This window comes from Arvicanthis niloticus, chromosome 25 (genome assembly GCF_011762505.2).
Source record: "Arvicanthis niloticus isolate mArvNil1 chromosome 25, mArvNil1.pat.X, whole genome shotgun sequence".
NCBI lineage: Eukaryota > Metazoa > Chordata > Mammalia > Rodentia > Muridae > Arvicanthis > Arvicanthis niloticus.
Window position 1 is genome coordinate 109540 of NC_133433.1, and position 16938 is coordinate 126477.

General features: G+C 42.0%; 1 protein-coding gene across 1 annotated transcript in view; it reads left to right on the forward strand.

The window, feature by feature from the left end:
* The first annotated feature begins 485 nt into the window (after positions 1-485).
* Positions 486-16938, forward strand: part of Znf292 (zinc finger protein 292) — a 69903-nt gene continuing 53450 nt past the window's right edge. Inside the window, exon 1 of the mRNA XM_076923983.1 lies at positions 486-690. Coding sequence (XP_076780098.1) covers positions 529-690 — 162 coding nt within the window. The 5' untranslated portion in view covers positions 486-528. The remainder of the gene's footprint in view (positions 691-16938) is intronic.

Sequence of the window (16938 nt, forward strand, 5' to 3'; positions counted from 1 at the left end):
TGTTGATTCTTGTAACGCGTAACAATAACCAGATTTATTTTAGAAAAGCTTTTGTGCCTTAGAAACCACCTGGTTATTACAATGAGATTAGTTATTTACGTCTGTTTGAATTCTCTCCACATTATTCTTGTATTCGCTGCTAGATTTTTCCAGAATGAGAATTGAACCTCTCATTTTGCATTTTGTTCTGACCCAATTTTTTTTTTTTTTTTTTGGTGGCCTCCAACACCTAGAGCGCTTGTTTCCAGGAAGCATTCTCGGGTTGGCCCAGAACCGGGGCAAGCACCAGCTCCACCGGGCCCTGGCCTCAGGCTGTTCCGTAGACCTTGCACTCGCCTGGGGCCGCAGCCAGGGCCGCGGGCGCCCCAGCTTGCTGCAGCCAGCGCTGCACCGGGCGGTCGTCAGCCCCACAACCGGCCTTTGTACGTGCGCCCAGGCGTGCCAGCGCACCCGGCACGTGACCCCGCCGAACGTGGCATTGTGTTATCACGTGACCCAGGTGCGTACGCGACGGAGCGGGCTGCGAAGATGGCGGACGATGAGGCCGAGCAGGAGCGCCTGAGCGGTGGCGGCTGCGCGGCGGAGCTGCGGCGTCTGGGCGAGCGGCTGCAGGAGCTGGAGCGGCGGCTGTGCGAGAGCCGGGAGCCTGCGGTGGAGGCCGCCGCCGCCTACTGCCGGCAGCTGTGCCAGGTGAGCCCCTCCCCCTCCGCGGGCCTCAGCGGCCGGAGCGCGGGCGGTCCGCGCCTTTGTGTTCGGGCGGCCAGCCTGGGCCGGGCGGCCTCGGGCTCCGTGCACGCTCCCGGGCTGCGCCGCGGGCGCCGGGCTGGCCGACGCGCGCCAGTCCCCTGTCCGGGCCGTCGCGCGCAGTCGCCCGGCCTTTGTTGTCGGGTTAGGCTGCGACCGTAGGGTCTTTGTTGATGTTCTCGAGCCAATCCCGCCGGACCTGCAAGCTGGGAGTGGCGGCGGCGTCTGCGCTGCGGCCGTTGCTGCTGGCTGCTCTTCGCTGTGCAAAGGAGCTGTCACTGTTCCATAGTCAGTTGTCCCTTGGGGGCGGCTTTTCCAGTGCCTCTTTCGCGTTTACGTTCCGGAAGAGTACGATTTCCGGCCCCCCGTGCATCCCCACCCCCATATTTCTTGGGTTCTTTCCTGTTAAGTGTCTTTAGTTGACAAGGGATTTGTGCTTGGGTCAGTTTTAGACCTTTCCATTCTTTTCTTGCCCAAGGACATTGCTTTTCAGCGACGTCTTCTAACTGGAATTTAGAATGTTAGTAACATTTTAAATTAGCTTATGACAGAAATCAGAGTTTGGATCTACACCTGGTTTTAACCATGACTCCCCAGTTAACGTGTGGAAATCCCAAGGAGCTGCTGCTGGCTATGGATATAATATTGATGAAATTGCCTAGTTGAGGAGGAAATAATAGGCCGTTCTTACCTAAAGAGTGAGCCTAATGGATGTGCCATTCTTGAGATTTTGTTGTGGAAACACGGAGATTTGAACAATGGTGGAGCATTTTAGGATTTCAGTTACACTTTGACTTGCCAGCCTCCAGATTCTGAAATCTTTTCTTTATAGGATCAGATACAGGGTATCTGATCACATACAGAAGAGTCACATTGCTATATGTACTTTATTTTCATGCATTATTTTTTTTAAAAATGTGTAGGATCAAGAATGACTTGTCTACAAATATATGCAGTCAGAAAGTTCATCATGTAAGGTAACAGATCTGGAGCAAACATTAGAGAGTCATTGTTTTAAACCTTACTATTAAGAATCTTTGAAACTTGCTATTTTCTTTGCCCTGAAATCGCCCACCATCTAGGTCTTTATATAAAGAAAATTTATTTTAAATCTGAGAAATTATCTTAGTAGGATTTACAAATAAAGCTTTCATTCATAAGTGGAGTCCACTCCTGGGTGATGTTTGTTTTGAGACAGTCTTAGCATGTGCTCCTTGCTGGCACTGAATTTTGGGTTGTCCTCTTACTTTATCATCTCAAATGCTAGGATTACAGAGTTGTGCCACGGTGACCAGTTTGGAGTCAGTGTTTGAATCTGTGGGAGAAAAATAAATTCTGCTTTAGTTCAGAGTATTAATTCCTTAGTAGAGTCCACTGATTTTTTTTAAATTTTATTTTTTGGGGGGTTTTCGAGACAAGGTTTCTCTGTGTGGCCCTGGCTGTCCTGGAACTCACTCTGTAGACCAGGCTGGCCTCGAATTCAGAAATCCACCTGCCTCTGCCTCCCAAGTGCTGGGATTAAAGGCTTGCGCCTACCACTGTTGGCATCTCTTTTGTTTTTGAGGTTGATGTAAAAGTATCCTTTTGAGTGTATGTGTGTTTAAAATGGTAGGGATTTAGCTGAGGGACTCTAGCATGCTACATACCATCACCAGCTTTTAAATTACTTTTTTTGTTTTGTTTTGTTTTGTTTTTAAAGACAGGATTTTTCTCTTCCTCTCTTTCCTCCTCCCTCCTGTGTGTGTGTAGTCCTGGCTGTAGAGACCAATCTGGCCATGAACTCAGAGATTTACCTCAGATTTACCTGCTCCCATCTCAAACTCCCCGCCCCTTACCCCCTTACCCCCTCCCCTGCTGGAATTAAAGGCATGTGCCACCACTGCCTGGGCTTGAAGTTACTTCTAATGAATAAAACAGTTAAAAAAATAATTTCCTATATTGGTTTTATTAAGTGATAAGTCTTAAGGTATATAAATCATTTTTATTATCTTGCTGATAAAAAATCAAATAATAATGAAATAATCATTGGTGGTTTTCAAAAATTACAAATTGAGGACATATAGGCCTCAAACTCAGTTAGTGGAGGATGACTTTAAATCTTAGCTTTTTCTGTTCCCATCTCACCAGTACCAGCATTCCAGGTGTGTCCCATGATGTTGGGTGTTATTCCATGCTGAGGGCCAAACCCAGTGTCTCTTGGGTGCGAAGCTTGTTCTCTGAAGACTGATTTATGCTCCCTATCCCAAAATTATAAATTATAAAAGTGATCTCTAGAGCTCTAATCCTGCATTTGAAAGGCTGAGGCAGAAAAAAAGAAAAAAACAAAAAGCCGGGCAGTGGTGGCACACGCCTTAATCCCAGCACTTGGGAGGCAGAGGCAGGCGGATTTCTGAGTTTGAGGTCAGCCTGGTCTACATAGTGAGTTCCAGGTCTTAGCATAAGACAGAAGAGAGAGTTGGGATTGGGCTCCATCTCAAGAAAGCTTTAGAATTCTTCTGGACATCTACCTTAGTAGATGGGATTTAATGGAAGGGCTAGATATTAAGTCTTGTTTTCTAGTCTTGGAATTACAATTCAACCTTTTTAATGTTTTTATCCTGTAGACCTGGGCTGTCCACATGTTTCAAGAAAGCCAGTATAAATAAACTTTTGGCAGTCACTGGACTTTAGAGCTAATATTCTGTCAGCATTGAGGCTCAGTTATCTTAAAGTCCTCAATTTTGTGCTTATTTATTTAGATTGTTCTGTTATATTTGCATTTATTCATGTGTCTGTATGTGTCTCTGTGCATGTGTCGCAGCATACGGAGGTGAGAAGAAAGCTTGTGGGAGTTAGTTCTTGTCTTAGTCAGGGTTTCTATTCCTGCACAAACATCATGACCAAGAAGTAAGTTGGGGAGGAAAGGGTTTATTCAGTTTACATTTCTCCATTGCTGTTCATCACCAAAGGAAGTCAGGACCGAACTCAGGTAAGGAAGCAGGAGCTGATACAGAGGTCATGGAGGATGTTACTTACTGGCTTGCTTCCCCTGGTTTGCTCAGCTTGCTGTCTTATAGAACCCAAGACTACCAGCCCAGGAATAGCACCACACACAATGGGCCCTCCCTGCTTGATCACTATTTGGGAAAATGCCTTACAAGTGGATCTCATGGAGGCATTTCCTCAAGGTAGGCTCCTTTCTCTGTGATAACAACAGCTTGTGTCAAGTTGACACACAACACCAGTCAGTACAGTTGACCCCTTGTCAACTTGACACACAAACACATCACTATTAATCCTCAACCTTTACTTTCTTATTCATCCCCAAGATCAAAATAACAGTCTTTACAAATTCTTACATATTAAATTTTCCATCCCTTTAAAATATCCAAACTCTTTTAAAATTCAGAGTCTTTTTACAGTTCAAAGTTTCTTAACTGCAGGTTCCACTAAAATGCTTTCCTCAAGAGGGAAAAATACCAGGGCACAGTCACAATCAAAAGCAAAGTCAAACTAACCGTCCAATGTGTGGGATCCACTCATGATCTTCTGGGCTTTTCCAAATGCCTGGGGTCACTTTTCTAGCTCTGCCCTCTGTAGAACTGTAAGCTCAGGTTGATCCACTCCACTGATGCTGCTGTTCTTGGTGATCATCCCATGGTACTGGCATTTCCAATACACTGGAGTCTTCTGCTGCAACTAGGCTTCATTAACAGCCACTTACAGGTTCTCTTCACAGTGCCAAGCCTCAGCTGTTCTTCATGATCCCTTCATGCCTTCGAAACCAGTACCATGTGGGTGATTCTTATACATTACTAATACAGCTGCAGCATGAGGTACAACCTTGGCTATCTCTGGAACCTTTGTGCTCTCAGAAAACATTTCCCAGAAGATTTCACCTCAGTGATGCTGGCCTTTTCTTAATCAACACTAATTTCTTAGCTCTAGCTAACCAGCATCAATTGTCCCTGTAACATAAAGGTTTTGCTTTAGTAGTTCCGGTATTTTGTTAATCACAGCTGATTCTTCAGCCCCAGTTAACCAAAACCAGAGTCTTTACAATCAAAACAGCAACAGTCCTGATAAGAGTCTTTAATCTTTCCTCTGAAATTTCACAAGCCAGGCCTCCATCTTCTGCACTGTTCTCAACATTATCTTCCAAGCTCCTAGAGAACATCCCACAGAGCTCTTAACACCCCAATGGCTCTTCTAGCCCAAAGTTCCAAATTCCTTCCACAGTCCTCCCCAAAACATGGTCAGGCCATCACAGGAATATCCCACTGTGCTGGTACCAATTTGTCTTAGTCAGGGTTTCTATTCCTCCACAAACATCATGACCAAGAAGCAAGTTGGGGAGGAAAGGGTTTATTCAGCTTATACTTCAACATTGCTGTTCATCACCAAAGAAGTCAGGACTGGAACTCAAGCATGTCAAGAAGCAGGAGCTGATGCAGAGGCCATAGAGGGATGTTACTGGCTTGCTTCCCCTTGCTCAGCTTGCTTTCTTACAGAACCCAAGACTACCAGCTAGGCCCGCCCCTCTTGATCACCACTTGAGAAAACGCCTTACAGCTGGATCTCAAGGAGGACATTTTATTTCCTTTCTCTGTGATAAATAACAACAGCTTATGTCAAGTTGACACACAAAACCAGCCAGTACAGTTCTACCTTCCAGGGATTAAACCCAGGTCTTTACTGGCTGAGCCATCTTGCTAGCCTGATTTTTATATATTATTTTAAAAAATAATTTTAGGGTTTTCTTTTTATCTTATGTATATGGTGATTTGCCTACATTTACATCTGTTTTTTTACAGTGTCCTCAGAAGCCTGAAAGAGTGTCAGATCCTTTGACCCTCTTGGGGGTCTGTTCAGCCACCATGGCCAGCAGAGTAACAAGCAGAGGGAGGCAAGAGGGTGTATTGGTTCCACAGGGCTAAATAGTGGGTGTTGGTTTAAACTTAACGACCAGCCTCAAGTAGTTTATTTTAGACATACTTAAGCACAGCACAGTTTGGCAAAAGGTTTCCTTTTGCTTGATTCAGTCCCATATGCACAGTAGAGTTTAAGACTGCATCTAAACTCTTTGTACATATGATACCTTTCATAAAGATAGGTTCTATAGATTGACAAACTCTCAGTAAGAGCCGTGCTCACCAGACTGTTACCCACGTCTACTCCCAGCCTTCAGGGCAGATAAGAGGGTTATGTATTCCTTTGCTGGAACAACCCTATGTGTTTGACATTCCTGGCTCCTTAGTGCTTATTTGTGCTTGTAAGGACTTCCTTCTAGGCCTTCCATAGAGCCTGAAGCTACAGGGACTAGGGTGCTGGGAACCTACCTGAGGCCCTCTTCAAGAGCAACGTGTGCTTTCACCACTGAACCCATCTCTCCAGCCCTACTTACTTTAATTATTATGATCATTACTGTATGTTTCTGCATGTGTATGTAAATGCACTGGAAGTCTGGCTACTGCTTTCAAGATTGGAGTGTTCTTCCACAGTGGGATCCAGGATCAGTTTCAGATTGTCAGGTTTATGTGACAAGCACTTTTATGTGCAGAGCCATTCCTACAGCTCTGTATTTTAAGGTTAAGTTCCTACATTCTGGAATCTGAGGCACAAAGATTGCTGAGTTCTAGGCTAGCCTGGGGAACCTGTCTCAGAGTAACAACAACATAAACACCAATAACACTAAAAACCAATTACCATTTTTCTCTTCCCTTCCCTATCCCCCCCATTTTGAAACAAAGCAAAACAAAACACAGTCTCAAAATGTACACAAGCTTATCCTTAAGCAGTTTCTAATTGACACTGAAGGCCCTGGCCTCTATGTCATCCCCCTTCCCTGCTATGCAAGTGAAGAGAAACAGCTTCAAGTTTCATTGGTTGGGAGGAGTGCAGAGTAGTAGAACATGCTCTCGCAAGAGAACCTGTTAGAGATCTTTCATTTTCCTGTTATTTGGAAGTTAGTGTAAATTTATTTTTATGTACTGTATCATTTAATTATATTACATAGTTTGTTAACATCGGCTTACAGTGAGATCACAGATTCCTCAGGGACAGTTTCTTACATTGTTTTAGAATAATTTCTCTAGTTACTAATATAAAATCTGGCTGTCTTGATGGAACGTTTTGAATGGTTTTACTCTGCTGAGCTCGTACTTACTGTACTTTTATTGACTGTTTACTATTATGGGTGGCCATGATTCCTGGTTTCAAGTACCTTACAGTCTCTAGAAGACAGGCAAGTAATTTTGAATGTGATTTGTATTTTTTATTTCTAAGATGAATACAGTATAATGGAAAGTTATTTGTTTAGTAATTTAAATAGATACATTCCAGCAGGGTTCTTAAAGGCACTTTAAGATAATTGTGCACTGAAAAAGAAGCCAATTTAGTAATTGAAGAGTGGCTTGCTTGGGTATAATGTTTGCTGACAGTGTACACTGGGCTGCTTGACTGGTTCATTGTGACTGTTTCAAGACTTTGTCTGTTTTTAAACATTTTATTCATTTTGACTGTTGGGAATTGAACCCTAGGAGTTGATGTTAGCAAGGCAAGTGATTTACCACTGAGCTACACCCCGTAGCCTCTGTTTTAAAGGTTAAATTAGGGTTTTAAAACTGTTATTCACACACACACACACACACACACACACAGAGATTTTCATCATTCTAATAATGACTTGGTTTTTGATAGTTCCATTCAGTCTAAAAAGATTGGTCTCTGAATTCTTGAAGTAGCTGTAGGAGTCCTGTTCTTGTATATTTGTCCTTTTCTGGGAAAAGGACTGTGCTGTTGAGAAGTGCCCAGGCCTGCGGGATTCGAGGAGACCCTAGGGAAGGTGGGGCGAAAGATGGGACAGCAGACACTTTATTTATAAAGACAAGCAGGGAGGAGGGTCAGGGTCCAGGGCCATCCGGTAATTGTTAAGTTCTTGCAATCATTCCTTAGCCCAAACCACTTTCTCATGAGCAAGAGGGCAATAAAACATTTGTTAGGCTCAAGTTGCTAATTTTCTCTCCCAGGCAGGAAGGCTGATAAGGTCTTCCTTAACTCAGGCTACCCACTTAACTGACATTTGCTCTCAGGAAGAAGGAAGTCTTGGCTCCCAGCAGAGAAGCAGTGAACAGGAGGAGTTTTTACATTTTTAGATGGTAACTAAGTCACAGCAGCATAGCCAGCTAGAAACAGGTTCAGGTAAAAGCGCTTCAAATTTAAATGTAGTTTATATTAAGCATGAGAGTTAGCAGACTTTCTACTTTTTTAGCACAGTTGCAAACAATTATTTAAACAGCTGTTCACAGCTGTCTGCCACTGGGTCTCAGCCACTTGTCTAAGCTAAGTGTAAAGCAGCTCTGCAGCCTGGAGACCTAGCAGGGGTCCAATGAAAATTACATAGTAAATTAAAAAAAAAAAAAAAAAAAAAAAAAAGATCTGGGACCAGTAGTGGTGGCACTCACCTTCAGTGAGGAGGCTGAGCAGTGGGATGATTGCTGTAAATTTGAGGCCAGCCTGGGCTACATGATAAGTCATTCTCTCCCCATCTGACATAATTGAAATTCTGAACTTTTCTTTTTCCTTTCTTCTTTTGAAACAAGCTCACTCTGTAGCTCTTGTCTGCCTAGAACTTGCTATGTAGATCAGATTGACCTCAGCCTCACGATATCACCCGCCTATGCCTACGGGATTAAAGAAATCCTGAACTTTTGTTTTGTTTGAGACAGGGCTTCTCTGTGTAGCCTTGGCTGTTCTGGAACTCAGTCTTTAGATGAACTATCTCACACACACACACACACACACACACACACACACACACACACACACCTGCCTTCAAGTGCTGGGATTAAAGGAGAAGGAAACATTTAAGCCAGGCATTGTAGTTTGTGCATGTAACCCCAGCATTCCAGAGTAGAGGGATGAAGGAGAGCTCAAGGCTAGCCAGGTTTACAAGCAGGTGGGGAGGGAGAGAGAGAGCCATTGATGCTGCTTTTCCAAAGGACACTAGTTCATTTCCCAGCACCCAAGTTGGGTGACTCATAAACTTCTGTAACTCCTGCTCCTGGGGATCCAGTGTCCTCTTGCCTTCATGGGCATCTACACATATGACATACATTCACACACATAAAAATGAAAGTAAAACATTTTTTTAAAAGACAAAAATATATCATTTATACCCAGGTTTAGATATTATAGTTGTTGTAAGATGCAAGAGACTATAGTACGATATTTATTAACACAACAAAATTTAAATACCACTTCATTATGACTGTCACATGTCAGGATGCTGTGTATCATTAAATAACAAGATAGTTTTCACTTGCATACTGAGAGTTGGAAGTCGGGCTCGTGTCATCTAGGCAAGCCTTTTACCACTGTGCTGCATCCCCAGCCCTGTCTTGTTTTGTGTGTTTATGTCACTCAAAAAATATATTGTCTAGATAATAATTTCATAGCAAATCATATAACTCTTCGGCTTTGTGTTTTACCTAGTCAAGTATAATGATATGTATCATCACTCAGTGTAAACTACAGTGTGAAATATTGCCTAAAAAATAAACAAGATCCCAATAACAATAAAAACTCTGCCTAATAATTGTGTCCTGTGATTGTGTCTAACTAGGTAATTATTGGTAGATATTTAGGAGAATAAGGTATTTATCTATTTATTATATTTTATTTTGATTATTTTTGTGTGTTTGGGTGTTTTGCCTACATGTATGTATGTATGTGTACCATGTGCATTCCTGGTGCCTGTGGAGGACAGAAAGGGCTTGGGATGAAACTCTGTGGTAGAGTCCTTGACTTGAAGGATGAAAGCTTTAATCTGTAATTTTTAGAAATATAAAGGCTAAGAGTTTGAAATTGTAAGCATGTTCCTTAAGAAACTAGCCTGATTTTGATTATTAGAGGCTATCTCAATGTGAAGAGCACATTAAATCAGAATATAAGATGGCTTGCTTTTCAATTAGTGATAATTACTTTAGGTATTGGGAATAATAGGCCATCATTTAAGAACTTAAATAATATTTATGGAAAACACTTTAACTGTTCATAATTAGTGTGTTTTTGCATACTAAAGACATTAAATACTGTAAGGGTCCATGATTCCCTGAGGAATGATACTAAGTTCATCCAAAGAAGCCAGTAAGTATACCAAACCAGATAAAGCTAACACAGCCAAACTGCAGGCCGATGTCTCCTATGAACAGAGATGCTAAAATTCTTACAAATCAAATATAAAACATGTTACTATCATGCAGGGGTTTCAGAGATAGCTTAGTCAGTGATGGTTTGAATTTGAATGGCCCCATAGGCTCATATATTTGAATACTTGGTCCACAGTTGGTGGAATGGTTTGGGAAGGATTAGGGAAGGTTTGGGGAAGGTTTGGCTTTGTTGGAGGAGTTGTATCACTTGAGGTGGGCTTTGAGGTTTCAGAGGTCCACACCAGGCCCAGTCTTTTTCTGTGCCTCCAACTTGCAGTGAGGATGTAAATTCTTAGCTACTGCTCCACCATCATGTCTGCTTGCCTGACTGAGTGCTGCCATGCTTCGTGTTGTGATGGTTGTGGGCCCACCCTGAAATTGTAAGCAAGCTCCCAATTAAGATGTTTTATTTTGTAAGTTGCCTTGGTCATGGTGTCTCTTCACAGACACATGAGAATCTGAATTTTGATTTCCAGTCCCCGTATAAAAAGATGGTACACTGTGCATATCTGTTATTCTAGCAATATAGGGGGTGGGCTGTCCCATAAACTGGTAGGCTGGTTTTCACAACTCTGGTAGTTTGTATCCATACACTGTTCAGATGATTCTCTTTTTTCATATGAGCAAAGCAACTCAATTTGTCTGACAGTTACACAAACTATTATGCTATATTGGTGGTGGGGAGGTAGAGGTTGCTCCTGCCTCAAACTCATAGAGATCCACTTATCTCTGCCTCCTGAGTGCTGGGATTAAAGTCGTGTGTCTGTCACCACTGCCTGTCTGCCTGTGACTTCTTGACTTCAGAACTAGCAGTTCAAAGGAGCTGTAAAATGTGGTATATGACTATTTTGTTAAGACAGATTGTCCTGGATATGTATGTCTGGTGATGTTTCTAGGGAAGAAGAATGGTTTCCATGTTAGTGAACCGAGTAGATGGCAAAGTGGTGACAGCAATCTACTGATGAGAAGCCCCTGGGACAGAATTTCTCAACTTGTGTGTCTCTGTACAACAGGGTTGAACCCTTTCAAGGGGTCACATTTCAGATAGCCTGTATATCGGATATTTATGATAATATTCATAACAGCAAACTTACAGTTACAAAGTAGCAACAAAAATAATTTTAGGGTTTGTGGTTACTACAACACAAGGGACTGTATTAAAGGGTCACAGCATTAGAAACGTCAGAACAACCATTGTCCTAGGAAGAAGAGGCAACTTGTTCTCCTTCACTTTAATCATTCTTCACTAAAATTTGCTGCTGAATCCTTTCTACAACAGACTCCAGGTTCTTTGTCTTTGGGCTCAGACTTTTACCAGTAGCTTATAAAGTTTTGGGGGACTGAGGGCAGGGACATCCATGACAGGCAAAGGTCATCGGCTGGGGGCTCAGGGTACCTAGAATGATTGATTAGCATGGGGGAAGCATTTTAGAAACTCATGCCTTTTCTAGTTCCATCCATTTACCTAAGAATTTCTCGAATTCATTGTTTTTAATAGCTGAGTAATATTCCGTTGTGTAAATGTACCTCATTTTCTGTATCCATTCCTCTGTTGAAGGACATCTGGGTTCTTTCCAGCTTCTGGCTATTATAAATAAGGCTGCTATGAACATAGTGGAGCATATGTTCTTGTTATAGTTGGAGCATCTTCTGGGTATATGCCCAGGAGTGGTATAACTGGATTCTCAGGTAGTGTTATGTCCAATTTTTTGAGGAACTGCCAGACTGATTTCCAGAGTGGTTGTACCAGCTTGCAATGCCACCAACAATGGAGGAGTGTTCCTCTTTCTCCACATCCTCACCAGTATCTGCTATCACCTGAGTTTTTTATCTTGGCCATCTGACTGGTGTGCGGTGGAATCTCAGGGTTGTTTTGATTTGCATTTCCTTGATGACTAAGGATATTGAACATTTCTTTAGGTGCTTCTCAGCCATTCAAGTTTCCTCAGTTGAGAATTCTTTGTTAGAAAATACCATCCTGAGTGAGGTAACCCAATCATAACACACAGGGTATACACTCACTGATAATTGGATATTAGCCCAAAAGCTCGAAATATCCAAGATACAACTCACAGACCACATGAAGCTCATGAATAAGGAAGACCAAAGTATGGGTGCTTTGTCCCTTCTTAGAAGGGGTAACAAAATACTCATGGGAGCAAATATGGAGACAAAGCTAGGGACAGAAGCTGAAAGAGGGGCTATCCAGAAACTGCTCCACCTGGGTATCCATCCCTTGTGCAGTCACCAAAGGTAAACACTGATGTGGATGCCAGGAAGTACATGCTGACAGGAGCCTGATACAGCTGTCTCCTTAGAGGTCTGTCAGAGTCTGACATATTCAGAGGCAAATGCTCACAGCTAACCATTGATCTGATCAAGGGGTTCCCAATGGAGGAGTGAGAGAGAGAAGACTGAAGGAGCTGAAAGGGTTTGCGACCCCATGGGGAGAGCAACAATACCGACCAACCAGAGCTCCCAGGGTCTAAACCACCAGCCTGGGAGCACATAGGGAGGGACCCATGGCCCCAGCTGTATATGTAGGGGAGGATGGCCTTGTCGGGCATAGGTGGGTGAGGAAGTCCTTGGTCCAGTGAAGGCTGGATGTCCTAGTGATGGGTGAAATTGTGGGAAGGTGGGTGGGGCATAGCTTCATAGAAGCAGGAGGAGAGGGAATGGGATGGGGGTTCCTGGGTGGGGGGGAAATGGGGAAAGGGGATTACATCTGAAATGTAAATAAAATATCCAATAAAAAAATTAAAAAAAATTTCAGATGCTAGCTGAACAGGTTTTGTCAGGTGAAAGGAAATTGGTCCTATAAACTAGTTGAGGCTACGTGACTGACATTCCTCATGTAAAGGCGTAGATGAGGGCAGGACATCCTCTCACCTGTGCCCACTTTCACATGTTTGCCCCAGCAAAACACCATCTAACTGACTTAACAGAGAACCCTTACGTTTCCACTTCAAATACATTTTATGATTTATGTAAAGTCTTCAGATTGCTCATCTACATGTATACAGAGACTTTAATGTTTTTGTCTTTATGTGTATAAGCATGTGTGGAATGCACTCCATGTGTGGTATGGAGGTTAAAGAGAGATAGAGGGTGTCCTATAACTCGTTTTCCCCTGACGCAGAGCATCTCCCTGCACCTGGAATTCATCTATTTTAAGCTAGCTAGTAGGCCCTAATGATCCTCTCTTGTCTCTGTATTTTGCCCAGTCTTGGGATCTGAACTCAAGGCCTCATGATTACACACCAGGTGTTTCTCAATCACAGTGCCATCTCTCTAGCACCCCTTTATACATATGTCTTGCTGATTCTCCATTTTTTCATCATTTTTAAATGATTTCTTTTTTGAAACAGGGTTTCTCTAACTCATTCTGTAGATTAGGCTGGCCTCAGAATTTCGCCTGTTTCTGCCTCTCTAGTCAAGTGCTGGAATCAAAGGTGTGTTTGTCATCACTGCTAAGCTAAAGGCTTGTTTGTTTGTTTTAAATTTTGTGGTGTGTGTTGTGGGCCACCCTGGTATGGGTGCTGGGAATTGAACTCGGCTCTTCTGAAAAAGTAGTGCACACTCTTTTTTTGCATACTGTATGTATAATTTTCTCAGTTTTACATATGTGCTGACTAGTTTTATGTCTGTGTGATACAAACTAAAGTCATCTGAGAGGAAGAACCTCAATTGAGAAAATGCCTCCAGAAAATTAGGCTGTAAGCAAGCCTGTAGGGCAGTGGTTCTCAACCGGTAGGTCACGACCCCTCTGAAGGTTGAACTGCCTTTCTTAAGCATTGCCTAAGACCATTGGGAAACACAGACATTCACATTATGATTCATAATAGTAGCAAAATTACAGTTATGAAGTAGCAGTGAAAGTAATTTTATGCCTGGGGTCACCACAATATAGGGAACTGGATTAAAGGATCTCAGCATTAAGAAGGTTGAGAACCACTGCTTTGGGGAATTTTTTAAATTAGTGATTGATGTGGGAGGGCCTAGCACATTGTGGGTTCTATAAGAAAGCAGGTTGAGCAAGCCATAAGGAGCAAGCTAGTAAGCAGTACCATCCATGGCCTTGCTCCTGCATTGAGCTCCAGCCCCGACTTCCCTGGAAGTTGGTGGACAAACTGTAATATAAAATGCGTCCTTTCCTCCTCAAGTTGCTTTTGGTCATGGTGTTTTGGTGCAGTAGTAAAAACCCTAAGACAAGGCAGATTACAAAGACGGGAGAAGCTGAAATGAGGCAAATAGGGAGGGACACAAAACAACCAGAAGTCTGACGGAGAAAGGAGGAAAGCAGGAGGAAATGTATTCTCATCCTAGAATGTGAAGTTCTTATTCTTCAGAGAACTGGGAAGAGGATGAGTAGGGAAAGGTGGAGGTTGGGATACTGGCTGTGGAAAACTTGGTTATCATCTGTGTTCAGGATGAAGGAGCATAGAATCCATAGAGTGTGGAATAGTAGGAATAGTAGGAAGCACCTTGGTGCCAATGGTAGAGGAAACATGCTAAGTGTGGAAGGATCAGTGTGCCGTTTCTTACCCAAGGGTTGTCTGCAGTCCATCCTCTTTTTTTCTTTTTTTTTTCTGAGACAGAGTCTCTTTGCTGCTGTTCTTGACTGTCTAGAACTCATAGTGTAGACCAGGCTGACCTCAAACTCAGAAATCTGCCTGCCTCTGTCTCCCAAGTGTGGGGACTAACAGCCTGTACTTCCACACCCAGCTGAAGTACATCCTTCAACAGTTAAAATTGCTGTTCCCGGAACTTTTTTGTTGAAAACGGTGAAAGAATGAGATTTAGTTACGTGACATTCTCTCCTCCCTCATTTTGTCCATCCTCAATTTGGGGCTGGAATCCAGGGCTTTGTGCATGTCTATCACTGAGCCACACACCAGTTCAGCTTTTATCTCTAAAAGAAAAAACAAAACTTCTTTTTTTTTTTTTTAATTATGTGAGTGCATGCAAGCCTCCTTGTGTATGCTTATGAGTGCATTATCCTCAAATGCCTGAAGACAGCATCAGATTCACCTGGAGGTGGAGATATGAGGTTGTGAGTTACTAACATGAATGCTGGGAACCAGACTTAGGGGTTGGTCCTTCCTCTGTGAGAGCAGTATTCGCTCTTAACTCTACCCAGTATTTATTCTTAAGATAACAGAATGAGAGCAAAGTCAGGAGAGTTAGTAAATGTAGATTATGAAGTTAATGAAGGGGGGAAAAGGAGGCAGTATATAGCAAAGATTAAAAAATAAAATTTCTTTTTTTTTTCTGTTGATATTAGGGCTGGGTGGTGTTTGAGCCAGGGTTTCATGTAGCTGAGGCTGGCTTTGAACTTCTGCTTCAGTTTCCCAACTGCTGTGATTGCAGGTATAAGCTATGATAGCCAGCAGAAAAAAATAATTTCTAAGGAGAATAATTGTGATAAGTCTGACCAAATTGGGGTTGAGATGGGCTCTAGACACAGTGGTACATGTCTGGAGCTAGAGAGATGCTCTGTGGTTAAGAGCACTTTGCTATTCCTGCAGAGGACCTGGGTTTAGTTCTAAGCAACTACATGTTTGGTCACAGCCACTCATAACTGTAATTGAAGGGGAGTCTGAGATACCTTCTTCTGACCTCTGAGGGCATCAGTTACACACATGGTGCACGTATATACATGCAGGCATAACTGTCATATACATAAAATAACACATCATTTGCCTTGTGTGGCATACTTTGAGACACTGTACAAATACCTACAAATATTGAAACTATAGAATGTTCTTATTATGAATGGGAAGTTGTCTTGTGACCTTTAATTTTTTTTAACCAAACTATTAAAAACTTCCTTACTGCTAGTGTAAATGAGTAAACAGATGGATAGTCATTAAAATTATACATTCAAACATACCAAAATTATAAAATTTAATGCTTTAAAGTATTTTAAATAATTTGATTGTATTTTTGGTACGGATCAAACTTAGAACCTTATGTGGGATAAGTAAGCAGATGTTCTTTCATGAGTACACTGCTAGTTCTTAAATTGTCTAGCTAAATTAAAATAGTAGAAAATGCAGAATTAAGGCAAAACAAACCATATAAAAAGCAACACCTGACAGTGTATATGCTCGATCACATACACAAAGTTTTTGACACTGTAAGTCTTAGTTTGGCCAGGAATTTGTGGTCCTGCCTCAGCCTTCTGTGCACTGGTATTGCACTCAGGAACTGTATCCCTCAGCTGTAGCTCTTTTGTTTGATCCCCTTTAAAGCATTAAACAGAAGGGCAGAAGAGATGGTTTATCTGTTAAGAGCATAGGGCTGCTATTGCTGAGGACTTGTGTTCAGTCCCAGCACCTACATGGTGGCTCACAGCTGTCCATAACTCCAGTTCATGGGATGGATCTGACACCTTTGATTTACAGGCACAGGGCATGTACATGATACACATACATACATACAGGCAAAACATTTATACACATAAATCTTTCTCTTGAAGTATAGAGTTATAGCTAGTTTTAAATTATTGTTTATTGTACTTCATAGATACACACTCATTTTTAGATTTTAGTGTGAATGTCTTCCATCTTTGGTTCTAAATTATAATGGTGCAACAATTAACATGTTAAAGTATTTCTATTTTAAGAATATTTTAAATGTCTTTATAATAGATACCTTGGAATTTTATTTCATTTTTCCTGAAAAAAGTACAATTTGAAACATTGTTGGTTCAAGTTATTATTTTCTTTTTCAATGGGTTTGTTGGCTATATAAATCTGAGTCCTAAAAGACACAGAAACTCATATGGCTAGAGATGTACTAAATAGCACAATGTGCTTAAATTTAAATCCTAACCAATCAAGTCACTATTAAATGCTTTATTCTGTGTTTGGAATTCAGCCTTTCTAAAAGATAAAATTGTTAAATGAACTGATAGTAGTCAGTAAGTGGATGATGCTTAGTTCAAGTTATTGTAATGTATAAGATGCTCACATGTGTTTGCTGGGCTTGGGAACCTGTTATC